Source organism: Alligator sinensis, unplaced genomic scaffold (assembly GCF_000455745.1).
Source record: "Alligator sinensis unplaced genomic scaffold, ASM45574v1 scaffold781_1, whole genome shotgun sequence".
Taxonomy (NCBI): domain Eukaryota; kingdom Metazoa; phylum Chordata; order Crocodylia; family Alligatoridae; genus Alligator; species Alligator sinensis.
Genome location: NW_005841845.1, coordinates 4140938 through 4167751, shown reverse-complemented (window position 1 = coordinate 4167751; position 26814 = coordinate 4140938). Strand labels below are relative to the sequence as shown.

Here is a 26814-nt window from a genome sequence, read left to right as displayed (position 1 = left end):
AAAGAGCCCGCTCATCAAACCAGGCCAGGTCCTAAAGCTCCAAAACAGGGCAGCAGGTCTAATTGACACAGTAAAGGGCCTCCCACCCTGGCCTTCAATTAGTGAAACAAAAGGACCAGAGTGGGAGGTGAAGGTATAATTAAAGCACAAGGAGCAGACCCTGAAGCTGTCAGCCTGGGGGGGGCTGGCTGGTGGCAGAGAGAGGGGCTGGAGCAGGTATCTGGAGACCCCACCTCTCTCTTCTGGCTCTGCTGCATGCTCCCGGTGTGACATGATACAAGTCACGGGTCCCCATCTGCGCAGTGGGTGTGGGACAGCCTGCGTGGTGGGTTTGTAAGCGCATCGGGGTCCCACAGACCAAAGGGGTTTCAACCTTATCCCCATTTTCACAGACACCTGTGACGCAAAACCCAATCCATAGCACTCATCTCTTCCCCACAGCTCGTGACCACCAGCCCCCGGCCTGTGCTGGTCTCACTGGTCACCGTCAGCAATCCCCCCATTCGAGGGTGATCTCTACCTCTGCTTGTCGGTGGGTCTTGAGGCGTCTGAATAGACCAGTCCTTGAGCCACAGATGTCGGCGGAAGGTGCAGGTCTTTCTGCAGGGGAGAGCAGGCTGCCGGCTGGGATTCCTCTTCTTTCCCTTCCTCCGCTCTCTTTTCTCTGCTTTGAGGACACTTCACCTCGACACGGGCTGCCGCCTGGCTGAGGCGGTGGCTGCGGAGCTATTGGAGACTCCCCTGTAAGAGCCAGGTGGCTTCTGTGAAGTTATGGAAGTGCAGGGCAGGGCTGGACAATCATCTTTCCCCTGTCGAGTCTGCTAGGGACTTACGGTTCCCTCTCTTAACGAGACAGCAGCTGCCCAGCCGGTGCGGTGAGTGCCTCTGTATGGCCAAGGGTACCCGAATGGACTCCCCCACACGGCTTCTCGGTCGTTCCCCATGTCCCAGGCGTAGAGGCTGGAGCCCAGCTTGTGTTCCCACCCCCCAATGCCATGCAAGCCTGGCAGACTTGTGCTTGTTGCTCCTCTCTCCTGTTTCCAGCACACGTGCAGTTTAAACAGGGAGAGGGCCACAAGTACCTGCAGTGAGTGACCTGTTTCTCTTTGGGTTCCTGGCCTCACGCCGGCCTCCAGGCCCCTCACATGCTGCATCACGGGCAGGATTTCGAAGTGAGAGGAAGAGGTGTGAGGGGAAGGAAGAAGAGTCAGGAGCTGCTGGGAACGGACCCAGCTTTCCCATCTCCCCCGTGGTGTGGCCGAGACGTGTCAGCTGCCCCTGGTGTCTCGAGCGGCCTTGGTGCAAGCCCCCAGAGACCCGGGGGACGTCAGCGCGAGGTCTCTTGAACGGACACTGTCTGTGCGGTGCCCGCTCATCCCGGCTGGAACGTACCGTGCATTCACCTGGCACGCGGGTGCTGCTCTTCCTCTGCACGTGCCTGGCTGAGTGCCGGGGGCGCAGACAGACAGACACACAGCCAGTGTTGGAAATACTCCCTTTATTCAGACGTAGCTCTGAAGCCGAGCAGGAAGGGAGCGACAACAGGCCAGCGACTGCCAATGCAGGGTCTCTGGCTGGCGGCTGCGCTGCCTTCATACAACGGCCCGAACCCGCTGGGGTTAGATCTCCATCAGCTGCTCGGTGCCCACGATCACCTCGTTGACGTGTTTGGCTGAAAGACAAAGAGAGCCAAGGGGAGTTAGGCCCCACTGCCAGCCAAGCCCTTGAGCGAACGAGCGGCCAGCACCTTTGAAAGCTGGGCTGTGGCTTTCGCCGCCCCCGGCCTGGCCCCCACCTCCACTACTGACCACCCCTGAGGGCTGACCTGCAGGAAGAGCTGAAAGAGCAGAAGCTCAGGGGAAGTTCTGGCTGCAGCTGCCAGGGGAGGGTGTCCACAGCAGAGATACAGACCTGCATGCTCGAGGTCGCAGCACCCGTGTGGAAACTGAGGCACAGCCATCTGGCATGAGCTCACAGAGTGCCAGGTGCTCTCAATGCCCGGGGCTAATGACGACCAGCACCATGGCAGGATGAGGCTGGTAGCCACCAAGTGACCCACTGAGATCTCAGGAGACTCCAGGCACCAAAGGAAATGCTATGGCTTCTTCCCCAGCTCCCCCCCCGGCATCCAGACCCCCAGGTAGGCTCTCCCCAGCGGCTCTCTGGGCAATGCCTCAAGCCACAGCCAGCCCGCCCATAACCAGAGCGGCCCAGCCTCTGCCGGGCTGTCGGGGAAGGAAGCTCTGAGACCGGGGCTGCTGTGGATGGCTACGGAGGGACCCTTTGCAGCCTTGCACAGGTTCAGGGAACGGGTCTGTCAAACCACAGGAGGGGAGAAGGGGGCATGGGAGACAACGACACGGCCGTGGTCCACCAAGACCTCCTGGCTGCTGCTGCCAGACAGACGCCGGTGACCCCGGGAGACACCGGACTGTCAAAGAGCCGCCCCCCTACATGGCACCTCTGCTGCTCCGGCTTGGGCGTCAGCGCACCAGGCAGGCACCGGGGAAACTCCCCTGCTGTGCCTCTGCTAACAGCGGAGAGCCCCTGCCCACAGCACTGGCTCTTCTGCCCTCCAGCTGGACCCCGCATGGCTTTGCTAACCTGCCTGGGGTGCCCCTGGCTAGTCCAGGCCTAGCTCTATCCTTCCCAGGACACCAGCCAGGCCCCGGGGGCTCCCCCAGCTCTCCCAAGCAGCCTGCAGAGCAGAGGGCGGCTGCGATACAGGGGGGAGCTGGCGAGGGTCCAGCAAGGAAATTATGCTCTGCTCCTGCAGGCTCGACGCACCTTCCCCAGGGCACGTGTTACCTACGTGGGAACCCATCGCAGACCCCGTCACCTCCTGCCCCGCACAGGGCATGCTCTGCCCTGCCACGGCTCCCAGCTGCTTACCACTTCCTTCCTGCGTGCGGCCAGGCGCGTTCGGCCTGCTGCAATGGTGCGCAGGACCTCCCTTCCCACGTACTCGGGAGATGGAGAGCCCAAGTGACCTGCCCGTGGCTCTGTGGTCTAACAGCGGCATGGCAGAGAAGGGCTCCCTGCTCTTCGCTCTGGCTGCCAAAGTACCCTACTTGTCTCACCAAAGAGTCACCAACCGACCGCCTGCCTCACGCTGATGGCTTGGCTGTGCTGAGCGCCAGGACATGGCTCCTACTGCCCTGCTTGGGCCTCCCTGCTTTATCACGCCCCAACCCAAAGCCGCTAGTCTCTGTTTCACCCAGACAAGGTGGAGAACCCAAGCCCCGAAAGCTGTGGGCCTGGGTGGGTCCGACTCCTGGTCACACAAGTGCCAGACACTGGGTGCTGATGTGTGCATCTAGGGGGAAAGTCCTGCATGCAGGCAGGAGGGAGCTACGCTGCAGGGAGCATCTCGTTAGCAGCCGTGCGGGGCTCAGGGTGGTCCCTGGAGCTCTGGGGTGTAGGGGTGTGTGGAAGGGGGAGTGCCCTGCACACTCAGTCCCCCCACACTCCCCTCTCCTTTCCCCTGTGGAGGTTTCTTACCATGCTGCCTGTCCTCTGGCCCTGCCAGGGTTACAGATGCATTCGGAGCACAGAGAAAGGGGGATTAAAGACAAGGGGCTCTGAGACAGCCTCTGACTTGGGCTCAGGTCACAGTCAGCCAGATCCTCTGAGCCCCGAGCTGATCAGACCCGCTCAGTGCTCTGCTCCTGCCAGGCTGGGGGCTCGACCGAATGGCACGGCCCCTTGGCGCACGCCTGCCTGCGTACACACATTGGCTGGACTTGCCCGCGTGTGCCCAGGGGAAAGCCAGGACGCCAGTCCCGCTTCTCAGCTCCCCTGACCGGCGGCAGAAAGGACTCAAGGCCCTTGCACAAGTTTGGAGGCCAAGTGTGCTCCTGGGGCTCCTGCTGGAAAGGGGACAGCACAGCGTCCTGGCGAGGGCCCCGTGAAAGCATCTCCTTGTTGTTTGCTCAATTAGCCCCAGACAGATTGCTGCTTCTGCTGCTGCTGCTGGGTGGTGCCGAGGCTCCCTTGTAAAGGAAGGGGAGGGGGAGAGAAGGGAAGGGGGAAAAAAAAAAAAAAAGGTTAGGGCCAGGGCCCGGGACCACCAGGAAGCTGCAGGCCTCGGGGGCTCCAGCAGACGTTCAGTTTACTCACTCAATTACATACCCTGTTTTATAAACCCTTTAAAATAAAATAGAAAACAGTCCCTGGCACAGAATTACTGCTCTATTATGCAGCAGTGATGAAAGCCACTGCTGTGTATTTGCTCTCTTTCAAGCAGGAGATAGTTTAACTTTAAAAAAAAAAGAGGGCAAGGAGGGGAGAGGGGGGGACAGAGAAACACACGCACGAAACACGCTGTGGGTGGCTCCTGCCGCGCTTCCCCAGACAGCAGGAGGGGCGCAGGAGAGAAGAGCGGCCTGTGTCTGTGCGGAGCCGGGGAGGGGGTCGCCTGCTGGGGGGTGGGAGGGGAAGGGAGGCAGCTGCAGCTCCGCTTAGGAAGGTGGGGCACGTCCGGAAGGGGAGATAAAGCAGGGGAGCAGGTGGTGGGGCCGGTCGGTTTGTGCTCTCGAGCAGCAGGGCACTCCTGGCGAGGCCTGCTCAACGTCCCCGGACGTGATCCACGCGACGCGTAGATTGGGGTGGCCAAAGCGTGGTCCCGAAAGCCTCAAGTGGCCGGCAGAGACCACGGGTGCGATGGTGCACCTCAAGCCGAGTGGCCTGACTGCCTAAAGCTGGGCTCCCTGAGGTCCTTCCGCTAGTTCAGAGCTGAGGTCGGGGCCCACCAGGAAAGGAAAAGACATGATGATGGGAAGAAAGGGGAGGAGAGATGGGTTCAGAGAATCGTAGAGCCGTGGGGCTGGAAGGGACCTGCAGAGATCACATCTAGTTCAAGCCCTGCCTGAGGCAGGACCAGCCCCGTGCAAACCAGCCCAGACAAACCATCATCTAAAGTCTTCGTTTAAGGACCGTCATCCCTACCACAGCACCAGACACCACAGCCGAACCTGCCCCAGGGAAAGCATGGGGATCGCGGCGGCCACCGTCCTGCTGCAGGCAAGGTTGTTAGTATCCGCTCCACAGACCCCAGGCAGAGGCTGTGCCCCTGCTGCAGAGGAAGGCAAAACCCCCCAGTCTGGACCAGTCTGTCCAGGGGGTAAAATCCCTTCCTGCCCCCAGTGCAGCACATCGGTCTGAGCCTGAGCACAGGGGCAAGACCCTCCAGCCAGGACCCTGTGCTCAGCACTGCCGCGCCTCAGTTTCTTAACCCCTTCATGTGTGATGCACCGGGGATGCGGGAGGGGCTGGGGTGGAAGGTGCCCTAGCAGGGAGGAAGAAGACAGAACTAAGAGGTGAAGCAAGAGGTGAAGCATCCTCAAGTGGCAGGATGTCCCATGGGGGTGGAGGAGCTGCAGAGCAAAGGTCTCTGGGAAACTGGAGGAGTCTGATCTCCTGGGGTCTGAGCAGGAGGCAACGGGTACGTCCTCAACCTGCCCTGGGCAAGCTGTGGGGAGAGTTGGCCTCCTGCACCCACGCAAAACATGGGGCCGATGGGGTTGAGGAGGAGAATGGGACATCCACGAAGGAGATGTGACACCGTCTCTCGGCAGCACTGGGACATGACTCCCCACTGCCTGCCTGCACTTCACGAGCGTGCAGAGGGGTGCATGCAGTCCCTTCTCTGTGCAGATGGGTGTCAGGGGTGCCCCGTGGTTCTTCGCGTGGCTGCGCTCCAGCAGAGTGTGTGGCTGCTCTCCCCAGATGGGGCCTGCAAGACTTTCCACGAGGTTCAGCGCCACAAGTGACCAGTGGGCCAAGAACCTGGCGCTCAGCTAACCGCTTTGGCACCAGCAGCTGGACTGTTCCCAGCGGAGCATCCTGGTGTGAGCAGCCGGGGGGCTCTGACGACTGGCGTTAACTCAGTGGACGGGCGAGGGAACTTGGTCGGCACCAGCGAAGGCCAAAACCCATAAACCATTTTTAAACGCCTGTTTGGAAGACAATGGCAGAAGGATCAGTGAGTAACGTGCTGGTGACACAGGGATGATGTCTGCGACACACAGGCTTTCGCTGCCAAGTCCTGCCTCTGGCGGGGTAGTTAAAGCAGTTCAAGGGATGCATCTCCATCTCAGCTAGGAGTTTGCTCCATTCTTGCACCATCCCTGGCCCTTCCTGAGCTACGTCCTTGTGCAAACTGTTTAGTTGGGAGTTTGTTCCCGCCGGGATCTCTGGGGAGTGCAGCTTTTCGTACACCAGCGAGTGCTCTGTTTCCAAATCTGGAGCCAGGGGAGTGCTTGGTGCCCTCAGTCCCATCTTGCAGATCAGACCCTCCAGGACAGGAGCTTTGCTTGAATGCAGAATGGCTTTGGTACAAGAGCCAGGACAGGAGCTTTGCTTGAATGCAGAATGATTTTGGTACAAGACCAGCCAGTGTGCTCCCCACCCTACCTTCCCTGTCCTTGCCCTTCCGTCCACACAGTGCTGATGGCTGCTGATGTCAGAGGTGAAGGGCCCCATACCTGCTGCTTGGCCCCTTATTCCAAGGATTTACTCCAGCGGCTTTGCTGAGCAGCTCTTGTGGCTCGAACTTGGGAGCTAGAACCTGGAACTGGGTGGGGAAGAGTACCTTGTCCTGCCCCTGGGAAGAAATGTGCACTTCTGACTGAGTTTCAGGTCTCTGAAAAGTCTCTGCAGCCACCTGTTCAGTAGAAACCCATTAGTGTGGCAGCTAAATTCTCCAGAGAGGATGCCTGCACTGAATGGGTTTCCAACCTGGTATTACAGCTACAGATGACTGAGGCCCAGGTACAGGAAGCGACAGCAGGGAGTCTATCTGTCCTGATCCCTTCGTACTCCCTCTGTTGGGGTCCAGGCAAAGAAGGAAGCCTTGAATGGAGAGAGGGGGCAAGGGTTTGACTGTGGCAAAGGGAACGGATGGGGACAAGAGGTTGGGGGGTGAAGAGGAAGGTGCTGGGATTGCCAAGCAGGCAAGGTGGGGGCGCCTGCCTTCAGGTGAGGGGCTTGGGGACACGTATGGGAAGCACCAAGAAAGGAGACTGGAATAAGGAGCCCCATCAGGGCAAAGGCTGCAATGCGGAGCCCAAACATGAAGGCTGGGACAGGGATGGAGAGCCTCGAAGGTGGAGACGAGGTCTGGGACCGGGAGCTGCAAGGAGGTGAGGAAGACAGATGCATGGGGTAAGTTGGAGGGGACAGGGCTGAGGCTCTGTGACTCCTCAAGCACCTGCTCCTCCAGACCTGGGATGGGAACCCAGGTGTCCTGAAGCTGCAACGTCCTGCTGTCAAACCTGCCGGCATGGAGCCTCCCTCATCTCCTTCTTGGACAGACCCACGCTGAAGGCGACCCCTGCTATGGCTATGCCCTTTGCTCCACTGGCAACGATCTGCGCAGTAAATAAACCTGCCAATGACCCACTCAAGGGCCTGTGTGGTCCATGGGAGAGAACGAAGTGTTCTTAGTTTCCTTTTTTTTAACATAAAAAAGATATGTCCAGAACCGGCAGGAAGAGAACAGCCAAGCTGTGAAGTCCAGCACAAAGCAGCTGGGAAAAGCCAGATCTAAAGCCTGCCTGGACGGCTTCAACTGGGCTGTGCAGCACCTCACAACCAGGGTCCTGGCTCACAGCGACAGCTCCTTGAGGTGTCTATAATGCAAACAGTGCCGCTGTGGATGAACATGTCCAGGGACTGGGGGACAAACGCAGCTCAGGCAGGAAGCCTCAGTTCCAGCCTCTCTCCCCCATGGAGCGGTTGTTTCCCAGCCCTAGTGCTGTCCCTGGCAGGCAAGTCTGTGCGCCGTTCCAAAAGCCAAAGTTACAGCCCGGGACTCTGCCCCTAGGTCTTCCCGGGCCAAGAGCCCGGGTGCCTCGGAGAACCGGGCCCGAGTGTTCAGCATGTGTTTTGCTAATTCCGCGCTGTGTGTGTCTCTGTCATCTCTTTTGTTAACATTGCTTCGGAGGGAGTTTCTGCCAATTTACCACTTAAGTCTGTTTTATGACTAATTTGTCCCAGATGTGCAGCTTACTCCCTGCTGGATTTGGCTCCGAGACGCCTTCTTGGGAGTTGCACCCACTCAGCTCTGGGGTTCGTGTGGCAGCCTGCAGGCCCGGCCAGCTTCCTGGAGACCCCCGTGCAGCTTTCCCTCCCTCTCGGCCTGCAGCATCTCCCTGGTGAGGAAACGTCTGGCAGCGCACGTTTCTCGTGGGCTCATCTTCAAGAGCAGGTTAACAAGGAGCAGAGCTCGAACCCTAATGGCAGAGGCTGGGAAACAATGGGTGATCCAAAGCCTGGTGTAATTACATTCTCCCACAATTGCTGCCTGACATTTCCTACCCCTCTAGCAACTCCCTCCCTCTTCTTAGGGACCTGCGTTTCTTTCAAACCACTGCTTGAGTGCGGGAGCTTTCTTAAAGCCTGGATGTTAATGATCTGCTAGCAAACACCCTACATTAAAGTATCAGTGAGGAAGGAGAGTTTCCTAAAGCTGGTAATAACAGCAGGCAGCTGCGGCAAGGCAGAACCGCCAGGCAGCGCCCGCCTGCACCCAACGCCTACCAAGGACTGTGCTGTCGCCTCATGCCCCGGTGTGTAACACTGGCACTGGGGTATCCCACCTTGGCTCACCAGAGCTCAAGGCAGAACTGGGAGCCTGGCACGGGCAATAGTATGACCCTATGTGCCCCTAATTCTCTCCATCTGCAGAGAACGGCAGTGATGGGAGGCAGTGGGCTGCATCTGACAGATCCCTATGGCCAGAGGAGGATAAGTCTCTGGGGCTCTGCCCAGCCTGTTATTAAGCAGGGGGGGGGGGAGATGATGCCTCAGCCTAAATTGTGTCTCGCTCGGTCCTGTTACTCAGCTGTGCCATTTGGACCACCACACGTGGGCTCCTCCCTCCCACTCTCTCTGCAACAGGCAGGCGAGGAGCTGGGCTGCATGTGCAGGTAGCGGGGTGCCCTTCTCATGTGTACCTGCAAAGGGGGCTCCAAAAGGGGCACCAAACAGCGTTGCTTCAGCAGTGTGCTCAGGAGAGTGGCAAGCTTCTAGCACTGCAGCGAGGCAACCCAGCTTTGCTGTCAGTTCAGAAGAAGGCTATGGTTTGGGAAATGCAGGCACCTCCAAGAATCCTGGCTGGCGTTCCCAAGCTAGGAAGCCCTGTGAATACACACTCACCTTTGCTGGAAAGGCTGCTGGCTGGCTGCTCTGAGACCAAGGGCAAGAGCTAGTCCTTAAATCATAGCAGGGGCCGACTGGGCTGGAAGCCGCTTGGTATAAAGGAAGCTCTTGCCCAGGGGGACTGTTTTTTTCTGGCTGGCCCTTACCTGCCGGTGCTGGTGGCACTGGGGAGGGAAACCTGAGTGCTGCCATGGGACTAACACCAAATGCCTGCGCGTGCACAGCCCATGTGTTGGGGCCGGGAAGAAGTCAAATCTAGGCTACAAAAACAAAGCAAGCAAATGGCCCTGGCCGGACCGAACGACCACAAAGACTCCGGCAAGAAACTCACTTTTGTCATCACTCTGCACCCTGCAGCTGAGATCTGCCAAACCCCAACCCATGAATATTAATTCAAAAGCCCTTTTCTAGAGATAGGATCACTTAGACAGTCCGTCCCTTGTCATCCAGTCGGGCAGGCAATCAACAAGCCCGGCTGTGGGAGCTGCCAACATCTTTGTACTAACAACTTGATTGGATGTCCTAGCTCTGTCCACACGGAAGCCACATTTTGGTAACTTCCCCAGAGCCAAAAGTTTGCATTTAATTTGCATTGCATGGAGCTGATTGCAGCTGCTCTTGTACTGCGTACTGAGCACACTGGGTTCCAGTGTGTAATGCGCTATCCTGAGCCTGATGCCTTGTGGTTGGTCACGATGGAGGGGACGTGCTGGTACCTGCAGTGCTTTCAAGTGGGGGGTGGGGGAAAGGGGGCTGCCCTTCTTAAGACAGCAAGCAGCATCTGACACCCTGACACAGACAACAACTGTGGCTTAAGGACAACCTAATCATGGTCTCTGGTAAGAGACTCTTAGAAGGCCAAGCCCTTCATGCTGTCATTGGGAGTCTTGCTTCTGACAATCACCCACTCTTTGTTCCAGTGGGCGCAGCCACAAAATCTGACCCCCCTATTACAGGATATTGTGACAGAAGAGCAGTATCAGCCCATCAGCTTATTGATGGAGATGGAGCAAGGAGAAAAGCCCAAGTGCCTTAAAAATACAACTTGCTGCTTACATCTGGGGTCCAGATGCTGGCCGCTGCCGATCAAACAGTCCTTGATGTCGGAGCCTTTCCCTATCACCGCGTGATGGCAGAGGACGCTGTTCTGGAGGCTGCACCTGCAATACAAACACAAACAGGAGTTAGACACCCAGCGAATCCAGAGGGATGAGTGGATGTGGGAGCTTTCCCCAGAGCTTCTATCGAGCCCATCCTACAGACAGATCTAGCTGTGATGCTCCCTGTTCTCTCCTACATTTCCCCCGTTCCTCCTCTCTTGCCCTGCTCCTTGTGCTTGATGCTATGACAGAAGCTGTCAGCCTCGTGCTGCAGTCAGAAAGGAAAACAGAAGGTCAGAAATGAAGAAGAGAACTGGAAATCAAGCAGAAAATGCCATCATGCCCCTTTATCAACCCAGGGTGTGACTACGCCATTCACCCTGCATGCAGTTCTGGGCCTCACCCCCCTGCAAAAGGATGTCAGAGAGGTAGAAAAGGCCCAGAGAAGGACACCGAGGAATGATTTCAGGATCCTCGAGAGGCTTCCATTCGAGGAGAGACTTTTCCATTCGAGGCCAGGACTTTTCATAGAAAATGAGGGTTGGAAGGGACCTCAGGAGGTCACGTCTAATCCAACCCCCTCCAGCCCCAACTGCACCATCAACTGCTGGAAGAGACAACAGCGCAGGATATGAATGGCTTGTAGAAAGCAAGTAGGGATTATAGAGTTACTATCTCTCATGATACTAGAGCTAGGGGACACAACGTGTACTCGTGTTGTGGACCCAATTGCCACAGGATGGTGAGGGGCCTGGTCATTTAACTGGATTCAAAAGGGGATTGAACAAATTCATGAAGACGGGGTCCATCAGTGGGTGTCTGATGTGACAGTTGCGGCTGCAACCCTCATGTTAGGACTGTCTGGGCCTCTGAAAGCCAGACGCTTTAAGGGGAAGGGGCAGGAGGTGGATCAGTCTGGATAGGCATCTGTTCTGTGCTCCTGTGACAGGCAGGAGACTGGGGCCCGACCCAGCACATTTCTTATGTCTTGACCATAATGCTAGCTCTCCAGTGGGCCCACAAAGAAGGTTTTCCAGCTTGCCCTCCCCCAGCGTAGGTCTAGCGGAGAGGCAGATGAACTGTGATGAAGCTACAAACCCATGGAAGGGGTGAACTATGAGGATAGGGCCCTAGGCCGGGCTTCAGCATTTGCTGGGGAATCGCATGGACATTCACCGTCCCTCTGGTTGTCAGAGAGAGGCACCCCCACCACTCCTCCTTGCACACCAGCCCGATGACCTCCTTCTCCCTCTCTTCTGGCTCGCACATCACCAGCAGGGACGTGGAGTCTGCCCTCGAGCTCGCATCCTCATTCTGTTGCTGACGCGTGAGTCAGAGTTGATTCCAGGTCCCATGCGGAGAGCAGCATCGCTGCTAGAGCGTTGCAAAGGAAGCGAGAGTAGTCAAAGCTCGCTGCAGTCCTTCAGGTTGGCAGACAGCGTGGTGCAGGGACACCTGGGACAAGCAGGCAACTGCAGGAAGGCTCTAGGCGAACAGCCATGGTGGAGCTATCCAGCTCGGGTCTCCTGGACGGGCTTTGACTCCAGCATTCATAAGAAAAACCAAAGGAAAAACACAAGGGGCAGATGCTGTGCTGTCTGCCTCTCCTCCATCCTGCCAAACGCATCCTATGCAGCAGCTCAGTCAAGCGAGGGACCAACTTGCTCAGAAGACTGCACGGTGCTGCTGCAACTTTGGTGCGAGTGGCAAGATGGCTGCGGAGATGCCCCTCCACCACGACAATTTGCAAGCAATGGGCATATGACGTGAAAGAGCCTGATCAGCGATGGGTTCACGCTGTCCAGGCCACGAGGGCCTCAAACAGGGCCTCACCCTTTGGGTGCCCACCATCTAAAACTTCCATGCGCTGCAAGAGGTGCCGCAGGGGCTGGGCATCTCTCAGGGTCAGGCCAGCGGTTTGCAAGCCATCGCCACCACTGAGTAGCACGGCCATCAGAGAAGAGATTTTAAGACGGGGCTTCTGGGACCCTTGACGGAGAATCCTGGCTCTGAGCTGAGAGCGAAGCTTGGAAGTAGCTTTTTCAGGTCTCGAGAGGAAAGGATATCCCTGCAGCCAGCACGCTGCTAATGTTGCTATTCTCTTTGCATTAGAGATAAGCTGTTTTCTTGCCAAACAGCGTGTGCCTATGGTGGATAGGACACGTTAGTGCCCGAGAACCAAGAGAAATTCCATCACAAACCAGGGGAAACCACCCATCTTCAGTGCTACTGTACAAAAAACCCACGTTACTGTCCCCCGGGGATGCTTCTCGACCCAACCGCCGGGATTTTTAAAATCATGCAATCCCGAGCGTGTTCCTGCCATCACACAACGGAGTGGCAGATCCGGTTTTTATTGCTCAAACAGAACAAAACTCCAGGAGATAAAAACATGATTTGTGGGTGTTCCTTCCACCCGCTGACAGATATAACATAGGCATTTTGAAACCACTTGTAAATGCCTTTTTTTTTTAAGTATGCTACAAAGCCTGCCAAGAGAAGTATTTTCTATGTTTATTTTTATTTTTTTCATTTAAAGAGCGAGGAATGAACTTTAATTCTCTGCAGGGTAAATGTCACATCTCATGACAGTCTCTTGTATTCTCTTTAAATCTATGGCCACTGCATCTCCTGGCTGTTTTGAATACGAGGTGCCATTAATCGCAGAGGGAGCTCCGACTGCATTCTGCTTCATGGACGGGGGGGGACGTGTGCGCATGCTCAGAGTTGATGTACTGGCATCTAATGCAAACCATATTTTTCCCCCCCTAAAATGCAGTGTATTTTTAAACTTTCAGCACTGTGGAAATGGATATCTTCTGACCTTTAAAATCCAAGGAGCACGTTCAAACCCGCAAGAGCAACTAATTTGGGGTGTTTGATTTATGGCTGAAATTTCCATGCGAATGTGTTTTCCTGTACACTCGTGCAGCTGGCTGCTTTTCTTGCTTTCTTTCTTTCTTTTTTTTTGGAAAATAAATACAAATATTCGGTGCGCATCTGCGTCGGAGAGCGTGAGCGGTTTTACAAGCCCGGTCCTGTAGTGGTAACAGATGTTGATGTCGGCTGGCAAAGACGAGCTAATTTGTTATACAGGTACAACGTGCGAGCAAGGGGGTCTGTGTATCCCAGAGACAGAGAGGCTGACTTTGTTTAAAAAAAAACAAAACCGAAGAGATGGAACGAGGGCAAGAGGAGTAACGGCCAAGAAGGGTGGGGGGATTACAAGGATCTCGGTCTTTAAACGGGAGACCACCTAACGAGATCACTCTGCAACGCCACTAATTTCAGTAAGGCCACAGACCCCCCTTCCTGCTCCCATTGTAAACAGCTAATCCCAGCAGAAAACAAGAGCGAGCAGAATGTACACACATTCCAGGCCCTGCTTTATCTTGTATTTATTTTTCTAAAAGGTCAGAGAACGTGCTGGGAGCGGGGGGGGGGGAAGAGAGCCAGAAGACGCCGTCCATCTCTTGTGTGGGCTCAAAGGAAGCCGGGCAAAGGCAATGTCCAAAAACGTATAATATGGAGCTTTTATAGCAGAACAAGTCTGGACGCGGCTTGCTCTCTCCCCCACCCCGTTTGCGGCGAAGTTGCATAGCTCCAAACCAAAAGACAGGGTGGTCGATCGTATTTGAAAGCAATGCAAGGAATTGGGAAAGAATTCCATCTCCTGGCGAAATTATATGGAAGGAAGTTTTAGTCCCAGAGACAGGCTGATTTACGTTGCCCTGGAACTGCTGGCTTTCAGGCCGGCTATCAGTCTATAAATCAAACGTCTCGATGGCCGTTGCAACGAGCTACTTAACAAAAGCAAAGCATGTACCACCTAAGGTTGCTGGATCACCCGAGAACAGAGAGGCTGTATTCCTCTTAACCTTGCCACATGTAAATCGGAGATCAAACGCGCTTTTGGGGAGTGGGAGATCAAAATATGCCATGCTCAGCACACAGGGAACTGGCTGCAGGAATCCAAAACACAACCCCGTAATTACAGGCTACCCGCTGATTATTTAGGGCTCCGTGATTAAAGCAATGAACGCTCCTGGAAGAAAGCAGCTTAAGTAACTGAGGTCAAGACCCGAAGTGGAGCTCTGGCCCCGAGACTTGCGGGCGTAGCAAGGTATGGATGTCGCAGGTTTGCTTCGCAGCCAATCTCCTGAAATGGAGACGAGGCAGTGCGGGCTCTTAGCTTAATCCAGCTGTGCAGAGGAAAGGCATCGCTGTTGACGAGCGATGAGGCAATAAACCAACCGTTTAATGTGCAACAGTGGAAAGCTGTGGACTCGGAGCCCAAGGGACGGGAAGGCAGCACGGTGCCTAAAGCCCGAAGCTTGGGGAGCCCAAGTCTCTTGCTCCGCTGGGCGAGCAGAGGGTGGGAGGCTGTGGAAGAAATGATTCAAGGTCTCTAAGGCCTCATGTTCAACACCTGTGCTGGTAACTGCATCAAGGGACCGCTGACATCTCTCTTGCCCTTGGCTCCCAAGGGTCTTGGACCAACAGACCACTGTCAACTGTGGAGAAGCTTGAGAGAGTCCAGAGAAGAGCCACGCACATGATCAGAGGTCAGGGAAGCAGACCCTACGATGACAGGCTGAGAGCCCTGGGGCTCTTTAGCCTGGAAAAGCGCAGGCTCAGGGGTGATCTGATGGCCACCTACAAGTTTATCAGGGGTGACCACCAGCATCTGGGGGAACGTTTGTTCACCAGAGCGCCCCAAGGGATGACGAGGTTGAATGGTCACAAACTACTTCAAGACCGTTTCAGGCTGGACGTAAGGAAGAACTTCTTTACTGTCCGAGCCCCCAAGGTCTGGAACAGCCTGCCACCGGAGGTGGTTCAAGCGCCTTCATTGAACACCTTCAAGATGAAACTGGATGCTTATCTTGCTGGGATCCTATGACCCCAGCTGACTTCCTGCCCTTCGGGCAGGGGGCTGGACTCGATGATCTTCCGAGGTCCCTTCCAGCCCTGATGTCTATGAAATCTATGAAACCCCCGATGCTTCTCATAGACAACCGCATGCCACGTCATCAAGCTTCTCACTGAAATTGGGGTGGGCTATGGGGGGGCCCATGGACCAGTTCCCATGGCCTCACAGACCACTACTGGCTCATGGTTTGAAACCACTGCCTCAACCAGCTACGCCCAGTCCCGTGGGCTCAGGAAGAAGGCAGCCACGCAGAAGCCCTCGTGACGACAGATGAAGAAGCAAGGAGGTAAGAAGGAGCGCTGGTGCTCTACCCTGACCGCTGCCCTGTGGGAGTCCTACGCAGGCAGAGGACCCGCGCATGAGACGTGCCAGGACAGGGAATAGGATCGCGCGGGGGGGGGGAGAAGCAAAACTCACAAGACCCTTGCGAGGAGCCTTGAAAACCCCTGCTATTTTGCTTTCATCGGAGTATCTCTTTCACATGTTAACAACCGACGTGGGGCTATTTCAATTCCCCCATTATATGCTTGAGTAAATGAAGACATAGCAACGGTATCTGCTATAATTTACAGATCATTTCCAAAGGAACCAGCCTGCTCAGGAGCTCTGATTTCCTGCACTTCCCCTCTCGGGACAGTACAAAACTTCCCTCAACCCTGTCCGCCCTGGGCGAGTCTCTGCGGGTGGATTGCTGAGAAGCCTGTCGCACGTCCCGTTTCTAGCCAGACCCGAAGTGGAGCTCTGCTTTACGCTCCGCCAAGGCCTGCACCTTACATGTGCCCCATGCCGCTCAGACCCGCTTGCACTCATGTTTCCCAGTGAAAAGTCACAGGATCCTTCGCACAAGTGGGGCTGAAGAACTGGCTCCTTGGTTATTCTTTACTTTCCAAGGCTAGTTTATCCCTCGGTTCATTAGCTGGCCTCCTCTGGGAAGATGCCATCGTTTGGGCAGTGCATAACCAGGAGGAACTTCCCCTGGTCCTTCTTAACTGCAACCCTCCTTGGAAACCCGATGTGTAGGCAGGACTGAGGGTTCCCCGTTCATTATTCATTCACTGATTCACTGGATGATCTGTCAGATCCATGTCAGATGGACAGACACGGGTTAGGAGGTGAGACGTTTTTTCCAAGTGCCGTCCACGCACACTGAGCCTGGGGTCTGCGCAGGCTGGATTCTCCGCACCTAAAGATCCTGCAGGCTCACTTCTGCTGTAAACGACACCCGCTCACACCTCAATCATCCGATTATACCCTCAGCTCCACTTGCGTTAGCAATCCTCTTGACCAGGGCTCTCCAGCTCCTAACTGCCTGGGGGCGACGTGCCCCGTGGACTGCACCAGGGCAAGCCACAGGACCCCTGGGTCACACGCTGCATGAACACCCCACTGTACGTGTGCCCATGTAGCCCCAGCCACACCCTCCGCTCCCTGCACTGCACTGCCCCACACCCTGGGGCAGGGGTAGGAAGCAGAAACCGGAGGAAGGAGGGGGGAGTCTGGAGACTCCGGCTGCTCCCAGAGAGATGGAAAGGAGTGTCAGCTGTGGGGGAGCTGAGGGGTGGCAATTTAAGCCCCCATAGGATGTATGCAGCCTGTGGGCCCCAGACTTGCTCTTGACAATAAGGGAATGCATCTCACTACCCCATAATCAGAGCAGGGCTCTCATGGGCACCAAGGTGCAGAACTCCCACTTGAACATCAAAGAGTCAAGTGCCTCTGACAATCCCCCTTATTGGATCCATGGGGTGAGCATGAAAAGATACTTATCTTGATCTCTGAAGTCTAACACTCCCCTGATATGTGGAAGGAGCAGATCCACTGGGTCTGGAGCAGGGGCTTTCCATGGTCACTCTCCAGAGCTGCACCAGGCTCTAGCCGTCAACATTTGATGTCCTTTTTATTTCCACGAAACTGTTTGGAAATTGACTGGTGTCCCCTGCTTTTTCAGGGCAGGACGCTATCTGGAAGCAGGTTTAAAGAAGTTGTGATTTATGCAGCAGCTCAGATTCAACAGACCTTAGTGAAAAGGAAACTCTTTTGCAGAATTACTGGTTAAAGCAGTGTCAGGACCCAGGCAACGGAGGCATTTCAGCAGCAGGAAGACTTGAAATATACTGTAGGTATCTCGTTTGTCTCGCAAGACAAGATTTGCACCGAGTGAAGCATCACCTCATTAAACACCTGCGAGTGTGGCTGCCGAGCCTGGTTCTTGAGTGACAGTCCCTCCGCACTTATCGCACGTGAAGTTCATAGCAAACAGTCCCGAACATGGTGCGGGTTCTTCCTGCGGTTTCTTTTTTCCTCTGTATGTTAGGCTCTTCTTACCTCGGAAGCCTTCACTCCAGGCTTAGCAGATCGTTTCCAAGAGCTTCCACCCTCAGCAGTTTTCTCCCAGTCATTTGGCTCAATGTTCACTGTCTTCATCAAAATCTCTGAAATGGAGATGAGGATGCCCACGTGGTCTTCCTGTAAAGAGTTCTCCATACAAGAGATCCGTGGGTTTACGGCCATTGTCCATTTTCTGCATATGACCAAGTCACTGAGGTCGATGCTGAGCGAGAAGAGAACAGATGTTTTGAGCACCGGCACGTTGCAAGACCTCAGCAACTTTGTCCCATCAGGAAATTCCCAGGATGTGGCAAAGACAACGTAAGGGGAAGCTGTTACGGCGCTTTTCTTGAGTACAGTATGTAGTCCAGGATTATGCAAAAGAAGCTAAGTGTCTACGTTATGTATATTCTTTTGCATAATCCTGAACCACATACTCTAAGGAGTTGAAGGAGGCTACCGTCAGGCCTGTCTGTAGCTCCAGGTTTCCCCAGAAAGACTTATCTCCACCTTATCATTAGAGACCAGGCTCCTTGGGCCACACACTGCCTGTGACCTTGCACGGCCCCAAGTATGTCCCTGGCAGCTAAATAATATGACAGGAACTGTGGTAACTGCTTCAAGTTTGCATGTGGTGCCAAAATCAGAAGGGCAGGACACAAACTAGAGGCAGAGCTGCAGCACCACTGGGACGCGCAGTGATATGGTCTTATGCTGGAGAAGCAGCGAAGATGTGCAGTGTGTAAAGCCCTGGCCAGGCGGTGTCATTCGGCCGTCAGGCCGACCGTGCAGAAGGAAGAGCAGGCTTGGCACACAACGCAAGCACGCACTGAACTTTAAATACTAACTGCAGTCCAGCCCGAAGACACAAAGGACTGAAATACATGCTTATGCTTTGTTAAACCAGGGCCTTACTTTTTCACCTTCTCTCTCGTAGTTGTCCTGACTTCCCTTGACACTTCTACCCTGCCCCTGGGGCTGTGTGGACGTGGTGCTGGGAAAGAAGGCATCCTCGGGGCAGCTGTGGTCTTCTATAGAAGTCATTTAAGAGTCACAGCATGGCCCCAACTTTATTCTCAGCTTTGCAAGCTGTGGGGCTGGAAGCAACTTCTTCTCTCTCCTTTGCATGAGGGAACATGCTGTAAAATGGATTTTACAATGCCACCCAAACACTGCCTGGGCAATGGGATCACTCCTGTGGGCTGCTCTTCTCCAAAGGGCGGAGGGGAAGCAATCGCTTCTGTGCTGAACCCCTATAAATTCTCAATTCCATCCTGTTTTTAATTAGAAACTTTCTTCAAATCACTCCCGGTCTCATACATCAGGTGCTGATTTGGCACTGGCGAGGAAACAACCAATAAACTTCACAATCAATCTGCAGTTAGTACTCAATCCAGCTTGCTTTGCTTCTTGTTTGCTTCCTTTGTGCATGTTCTCATGGAAAGCAGTATTAAATTGCAGACATGTGGCAAACTTGAGCAGCATTTAAGTGGTCACATGTGGTCTCTCGTAAGCCTGTTCACCGAGGAACAAGTGAAGCATCTGGGCGATCCATTCCAAGACAGGTAGCTGAACAAACCCCACGTTGCACCCGCCCGTCTTGATCCGAGTGACCAGAGGAGATCCCAGTTTGGGTCAAACATGGCACGAGCGAGTGGGGGTCATTCCTCCTTTCCCTCTACCTCACCCCGATCTCAGGGTTTGCTCCTCCAAGTCAGATCTGAGGAAGGAAGTTTGGTGCCCAAAAGCGTGTCAAACTTCTCTCCCATCTATACAGCTGGTTCAGTAAAACACCACAAAAAACCCTTTGCCTCTTGTGCACTACAACGCTCCACCCCTACTGACTCCTCCATGCCATTTGTAAAATCCACCTTTTCTTTCTGCCTCCATACCCAGGACTCTCATCCTTTTCCATCTGGATTTCTGTGGTCTACGCCTGCATGTCGCCCCTAAAATTCACAACCCCCTGCTTCGGTTCACACACACCACTGCTTCCACAGGGATTATGTTCCTTGCCTTTCGCTCCGTCACTCCTGATCTCTGAACGGCCCCATTGCCTCCTCCTTTTTCGCCACATGGAGTTCACACGTCTTCTCATGGAGGTCCTTTGCCACCCCATCCCTCCCTAGTTCTTTGTTCACTTCCAGTGTCCCATCCCCACCCACACTCACACCAGCCAGGGCTGCCCAGAGGCGCCAGTCTTGTCTAAGCTTCTCAGACAGACGTTGCCACGTTTTCTTAAACTTTGCTCCTTACACGTGGGACAGTCTCCCTAGACCGAGCTCTCAAACCTTGCTTGCGTTGTGATGCGTCTAAGAGCTCAGTCTGTTCGTGATGGTTTGAGAGAGGAGGATTGCTGGAGTTCTCTAGGTATACGGACACTGCAAATAAATACACGCGCACACGTGCTTACGTATAGATCTGGTTGTGTTCCTCTCGTCCACCCTTAATACGTCAATCGTCTTCGTGGGTTGTACATTTGCGGAGGTGGGATGTGTTTGCACAGTGGACTTCTTTACGCCAGCCCCCCTCCTGGGTGGGGTTACTCCAATAATACCAAGAACAGGAGGAAGTACACAGATTTCTCTTCATCAGTGAGTACTCTTTCAAACTCTTCCCTCCTGGCATCGGACACAGCACGAACATCAGACATGGCACTGACAGAGCTGAGCGTGACTGAGCCTGGAGCGGTAAGAACACGTGACTAAGGGAGAACGGGAAGAAAACGCTCTAAAAGACGCGCCTGGTGAAAAGTTTGCGCAGCGTGGGCCTCCCAGTAATGACCAGATTCTCCGCGGTGGCCAGACACTGCCAGCGTGTGGGCAGGCTTCTTGCCCTGATCTCCCAAAGCTCCCCTTCACGAGACATACGGGACATGCACACAACTATGCCTGGAGACGAACCAGTGAGCCGGATTCACAAGTAGGCCCTGTGTCTCGGGGGGGTGGGAAAGCGTCACCAACCCCTTTTGTCATCTGCTGCAACAGTCCTGGAACCAAAGGGATGAGTTCCCCGCTGGCACAATGAAGTGATGCTCGGCTCTCTCCTCCTTTTGGCAGCTCTGTGGTGGCAGTTCTCGCTCACCATGCTCAAGTGACATTTGGATTTATTTCCCAAGTGCCCAAAGCCCACTATAAAGCTGGCACACACACAAAGCAACGAGGTCCTTGGTCAGACGTTCTCACGAGCGAATCCCTGGGCCCTGCATCTCACTCTTACCCTAGAGCCATGTCTGGCTCGCTGTACTGAAAAGGCGCTCCTAGTGAGATCTCAGAGCCTGGCTGCAGTTTGCGCGGGTGCAGTAAAACCACCTCCCCCCTCCAGCTGGTACAAGCTCTGCCAGACAAAACCCAGGTTAGCTAGTACCACTGTCTACGCTTAGAGGAAAGGCTGAAAGAACTGGTGTTGTTTAGTCTGGAAAGAAGACTGAGGCGGGGTTTGATAACAGGCTTCAAATCCCTGAAGGGTGATTACAAAGAGGACGCTGATGGACTATTCTCTGTGGCTGTAGGGGACAGGACTAGGAGCAATGGTCTCTGGTTGTGGCAGAGGAAATTTAGGTTGGAGATGAGGACAAACTCCCTCACAGCGCGGGTGCTTCAGCCTTGGTACAGACCGCCCAGAGAGTGTGTGAAATCTCCATCCTTGCACAAGGTCAAGAGCAGGTTGGACAGACACATGGATGGATGCTTTAGTCAGGGATGCTCCTGCCTTGAGCAGGGGGCTGGACGAGATGTGACCTCCTGAGGTCCCTGCCAGCCCCGCTTTCCTGCAGCGCTAGGATTCTGCAGCAAAACCATGTCAGTCAGGGATCACCCCACATAGCGGCAGAGGTCTGTAGTGTGCACATAGCTTTACACCTTGATCTCAGGGCTCAGCGAAGGCTGCAGTTTTTCCCAGATGAGACATATCCTCCAAGATAAGGCTGACTTTGCTTCTGGTGCTGTAAAGGCTGTATTTGCTGCTTGTCTGGTTTAAGAGCAGACCTTTATATCCAGACTGAAAAAATCTACATATAATAGTGACTCACAAAACAGGCTCACTTCGGGACATGAGCCACCCAACACTGAATGCTGCTGACGATCCAACACGCCACACACCTCTTAAACACAGTGGCAAGACTGAATCTGAGTACTGCATCTCTCCCTGCCCATGCTCCCGTGTTATCATCATACTGACACTGTGAGTTTTCCACACAGGTAGACTCTCAGTCACTTGTTCTACATGTCTGTAGGGCTCTCTCTTTGACCTTCCCAGCAGTTTTTCCCCTTTCTGTTCAGAGGCCAGAAACGACAATCTGTCTGAAACCTTCGCTCTGTTCCACCTTCTCTCAGCCCCAGGTAAACGCATGATAGCTGCTCTCATGTCATCCGGGCCAAGAAGTAGTCAGGCGCCTCCACCTTGACCTCTCTGTCTTCTTGCAACTTCAGTGCTGTACCTGTGCAGAACGGAGGTGCCGACTGGGCTGGACTGCCTAACGAGGGGTTGCTATAATGCCGCCGTGAATGGTTCTCGCTGATCTTCTGCTTGAGGAATTAATGGCACCGTTCTGCTGGGGAATCTTTTGACATTGGTTTCAAATGAATCTATGCAAGTGAAACTGGAAAAAACATGCCACTTTTACGGCCAAAACACGGAACCTTGCAGAGCAGCTGCTACACGGTGCAGCGCCGAGCACACCAGATATAAAGGCAGGCCACACTCCTGTACTGAGGCTCCTGTACAGGTTTAGATCCTGGACTCTGTCCATGGTGTGACCCTGTGCCTACATGGAGCATCGCTGACTTTGGACTGCCAACTCCTTGGGTGCATCTACACGAGGCGCTTACTGCGCATTAGCCTAATAACACTGTGCAGTAGTGCAGCGGTTGTTAACTGTGTTAATACCCTACTGCGCAGTGTTATTAGGCTAATGCCCAGTAAGCATCACTAAAAAACCATGCACCAACACTACTGCGCAGTAACTCTAGTTACTGCACATTCGGTTATCAGACGTACTAAACTAAATGTGCTGCAATCAAGGCGCATTAATGAACGTGTAGATGTGCCCCTTGGGCCAGGGGCTGCTCCCGTGTTGACAAATCAAGACTGGAAACAGGACGCATGCTTTTCACAGGAGGACACATTAAACATTGGCACAACGTACAGGGGTGTGAGGGGCACTCAGAATCCTAAAATCAAGATCTGACACGTGTCTGTAAAAGATGATGTCCTCAAGCAGACAGAAACTACAGTACTGGACAGAAGAAACTAGTGGAGGAAGTTCTCCGGCCAGTCTTATGCAGATAGCCAGACCAGATGGGTACAACTGTCCCTTCTCATTAAAAAAAACCCCCAACCCTGCCTTGCTTCAATCTACTGTGGTTAACACATTGGTGGAGCTGGCTGCATTTCCTTGGTTGTATGCAAAGGCCCAGACCTCCCTGCAGTTGATTTAGCTAAGAGTCCTGATGTAATTCTGGACCACAAGTATCTTACCATCACTTTCATATTGGCCTCCTACCTTCTTAGGAATGTGCCGATCACAGTACCTACGGGTGATGTACAAACACTTAAGTCTTTATTAGAAAGAAGTGGTTATGTCTGCCTACTGCTGCATTAGGTTTTCTTTTAGTCAAGGATGAAGACGCATTCATTGGCAGGTCATAAATCTGCCGCATGGTTATAAAGACAGTGACTTCCAGAATGTCAATGAGACGATTCTCAAATAGGGTTTGCATACGATGCCCAGCATGGACCTTTTACCTCCTTGAGCTTCTTATGCCTTGGTCTTTCAACTAAACCGAGTGGCCCAAAGACCAGAATCCTTCCAGTATTGTCCCATCACTCGAGTCATTTGCAGTGAAACTGTTCCACTGGTAATGGTACGCTGTGCGCAGGCTATCATGGTGATACTTCCTGGAGTAAGTATGAACATTAATGCTGCATTTTTCAAACAAACAGCAGATTCCTAAGTCTTCACCTGCCCTGAGTGCAGGATCCAAGATGCCTTCTCCATTACTGTTAGTTGCTCTAGTACCTAGCCATGGATCAGCATCCCGCTGTGCTGGGGGCTGTACAAACAGAACAAAGGGATGGTTCTTGCCACCAACAGCTTACAACGCAAATACCCTCCTTCTCGGGCCTTTAGCAACGAAGGGTTGATCCTATTCTCAAAACCTGGAGACCAGAGAAGTGTTCAGATACGTTCAACTCAGACTGCACTGTCTCCACCTCAAGCGAAACAACAGAGAAGGATCAGCTGCAGTCACCAGACGGACCAAAGATGCCTAGAGCTACCGTGCAGCAAGTTTTCAGGCGACCTGTTATTTCAGCTTGGGTAGTAGTTCTTCCCTGACTGTGTAACTCAGTGCAATCATTTGTCACTGAGCTCCGGGGAGCGGTCCAGAGGGAACAGAGAACATTTTCCAGGCTGCAGCCTGTCACCTGGGCAGTCAGCATCTCTCAGCACTTGCACTGTTCTATAAATTACCTCCGCTAGCGGCTTTCAGCTGCCTGCCCCTCCTAGCTTGGTCAAGCACACCCATCCGTCAGCACGTGTAATATTCGTTACTTTATTGTCTTGCTGATGGAAGAGTTAGTTGTACAGTGGGAAATGCATTAAGGAGGGACTGAATTATTCTGCCTAGGCAACTCACTTTAATCCTTCTGTAATCTTCTGTAAGAGGGGGATTTGCAGTTGCTAAAATCATTGAACAAGAGCCTTTAGTGCTGGGCTATCTTCCGAGAGACCTAAACTAAAGCTGTGTTTGGTCTGCCCCACTCATCCACATCACCCAGCAACGAGAAATGTGTCATCATCCAAAAACAGTTGCCGCTGTCTAACCGGGCCCAAAATTCCTTGGTGTGTTTATCTTGGAAGAAGCGATCTCAGGCAGAGAGTAGCATCCAGGTGATGACCTCACTTTTCAGATAACGAGCTAACCAGAACCAATGCGGTTTTCTGCTGATACACCTTGTGGTATTCCCACCTGCTCCTACGGAGGCTACTCATCCCGACTCGGACCCCGAGAGTTGGTGTCAGATGCTTGACGGACGCACCTAACACGCCCGCGTCAGTCGGGAGATGATCGTCTGTGGATCCTGATGCACTGGAAAACACAGCAGCTCCTACGGCACTCTGGACTCGCTGCATTTCACAGCCACGAGAGGAGACAGTCGACAGGACAGAAAAACGTCTTTGCTTCCTTTATGCTCTATGTAATGAATCAAAGCATTTGGGATTAGCCTCAAATGCTGTAACTACCCTCTGCAGTCATCACGCAGCCTTTTCTCAGCGCCTCTGGCTTCAGCTGCCAATGGGCTATTACTATGTTAATACCACTCTGTATTATTACTGGAAGATGGAGCCGTGCTCCTCATGGAGGTGGGAAGCCAGCGTGGAAGTACACCCCTGGCAGGGATCATTAACATCTCCATCAAGCGGGGCAATGCACACATTTCACTGAAGCAATGATCAGGCCCTTGCTCTGGAGACATTCCTCTGCCAGGAATCCCCTTGGCTGCTCCTGCACCATCTCACCCACTCCTGGACTGGGGATGTTACAGGACGGATCAGAGCAAGGCAGCTCTGGGTACCCCTGTACCTCAGTGACTCCTCTGAGGGCCCTGGGAACATTGGGCTACTTTTGGACATTCGCTTCCTCTTGGGCTCCCACATATTGGCAGTGGCTCATCTGACTTCTCACTTCTTTCGGTTCGTGAAGTGGCTACTGACCTTGTAAGAGGCCCCCTGCTTTGTACTGTTGCAGCGGGCTCTCCTGGGGCTGCTCTCCCATGCCACTCAGCAAATTCTACTGGAGCAAAAGCTGGTGGAGCTGGTGATGCGAGCCACTGCGTCTGTGTTTTGCAAACAGCACTGGGTTTCCACCTGCTTCTAGGTGCGAATCTGATGTCTCATCTACACAAAATCCTATGCAGGAGGGACCTGGCTTAGCTAGCGATACTCAAAGCTCATGGCTGCTGGGGCACTTTTGCTGCACTTGGGGGCTGGAGGCAGGGCACTTCTGGCAATGGGCCTTACCTGAGAAACTCTTGGTCTCTTGTTGTTTGGAAGAACTAGAGCTTGCTGACCCTCAGCTCACAGTGAAAGACCTCTTTTTATCAAGCACTTTTCTGGGCAACAGGAGGTGGAAAGCTGTTTGTGGAGGGAAGCCTTCTACAAGGGGAGGTTTAAAATAGCTCTGCAGGAGGTTTATCTGTCTGCTGCGCCCAGATGCCACAGCCATCACCAGGTTATTAAAAAGAACCCAGCAGCTGTGATGAGGGGGCTGAAATGAATGAAGATCAAAAACATGCTCCCTTTTCATTATGCTATAAATGAGGTTTCTCCCACTGAAACTCAGCAGCTAGAAAATTTTCACACCTTGCCAGTTGTTGACATGAGACTTTGCGTGTTAGCAAATCCAAGAGATTTGCATAATTCAGTATGGGACTAACAGGAGCTGACTATTTACACAAGCACAGACACAGTGATAACTGCCTTAGGCTCTGGAAAAAAAGCCTCTGCGATGTTTCGTGTCAAGTGAAGGCACCGACATCCTGGTCTGAGGTATCCGTATGCAAGTCCCAAGGAGTGCTGGGCTGACAGGCTGCTGCTGCACTCATGCTGCTGAGACTGGTTATGGGGGTCTGCTGTGATGACCATGATGAGGAGGGCATTCAGAAAACACAAATCACGTGTCCCTGCTAAACTCAAGAGGTGGGCTAGCTGCAGGGCACCCTCTGACTTATTAATCAGCTAACGATCTGGGTCCGTTCCGGGTTTAGCACAGAACGCTGTTGCATACTCGGTGCGTAGGAACAGAAGCCGACTTTGAGAGTAAGACTCGGGATCCTTTATAAAATACCAGTGTCTGCCCCTTCTGCGATTTTGCTGCAGGGCTGCTCACCTCTTACGCGAAGCCCTGCCAGAACGACTGTGGCATCAACACATTAATGAAGACGACAGCGTAGCTTATTAACAAATCAAAGTGCTTCCTGGTACTTATGAGGACAGCAGAGTCTGTGATGTTACCATGCTGGATCCATTTACGAGTGAACTGGAGACCCGCTATTTTCTGTACACCAAGGAATTCTGATTTATGGTGTGCTTGAAATTACTGTGGATTTCTATTAAAGACCAACACTTGGCAGCAAGGTACCCTACTTACCTGTAATTTAGTTCTGTAACAGTAGTATTCTCCATAGACCTCACATCCTTTGGTTTTTTTTGTTTTTCAGATATGTGACTACGCGAGCCAACTTGGCATTTTTCAAGGATCGGACCGCTCCCATGAGGCTCTCCACAAA

At 53.6% G+C, this 26814-nt stretch overlaps 1 protein-coding gene across 1 annotated transcript in view; it reads right to left on the bottom strand.

Annotated features, from left to right (window-relative positions):
* Positions 1-1487: 1487 nt before the first annotated feature.
* Positions 1488-26814, bottom strand: part of EIF2B3 (eukaryotic translation initiation factor 2B subunit gamma) — a 114508-nt gene continuing 89181 nt past the window's right edge. The window contains exons 10-11 of the mRNA XM_006015791.3: positions 10219-10322; positions 1488-1672 (exon numbers count right to left, since the gene is read on the bottom strand). Coding sequence (XP_006015853.1) covers positions 1620-1672; positions 10219-10322 — 157 coding nt within the window. The 3' untranslated portion in view covers positions 1488-1619. The remainder of the gene's footprint in view (positions 1673-10218; positions 10323-26814) is intronic.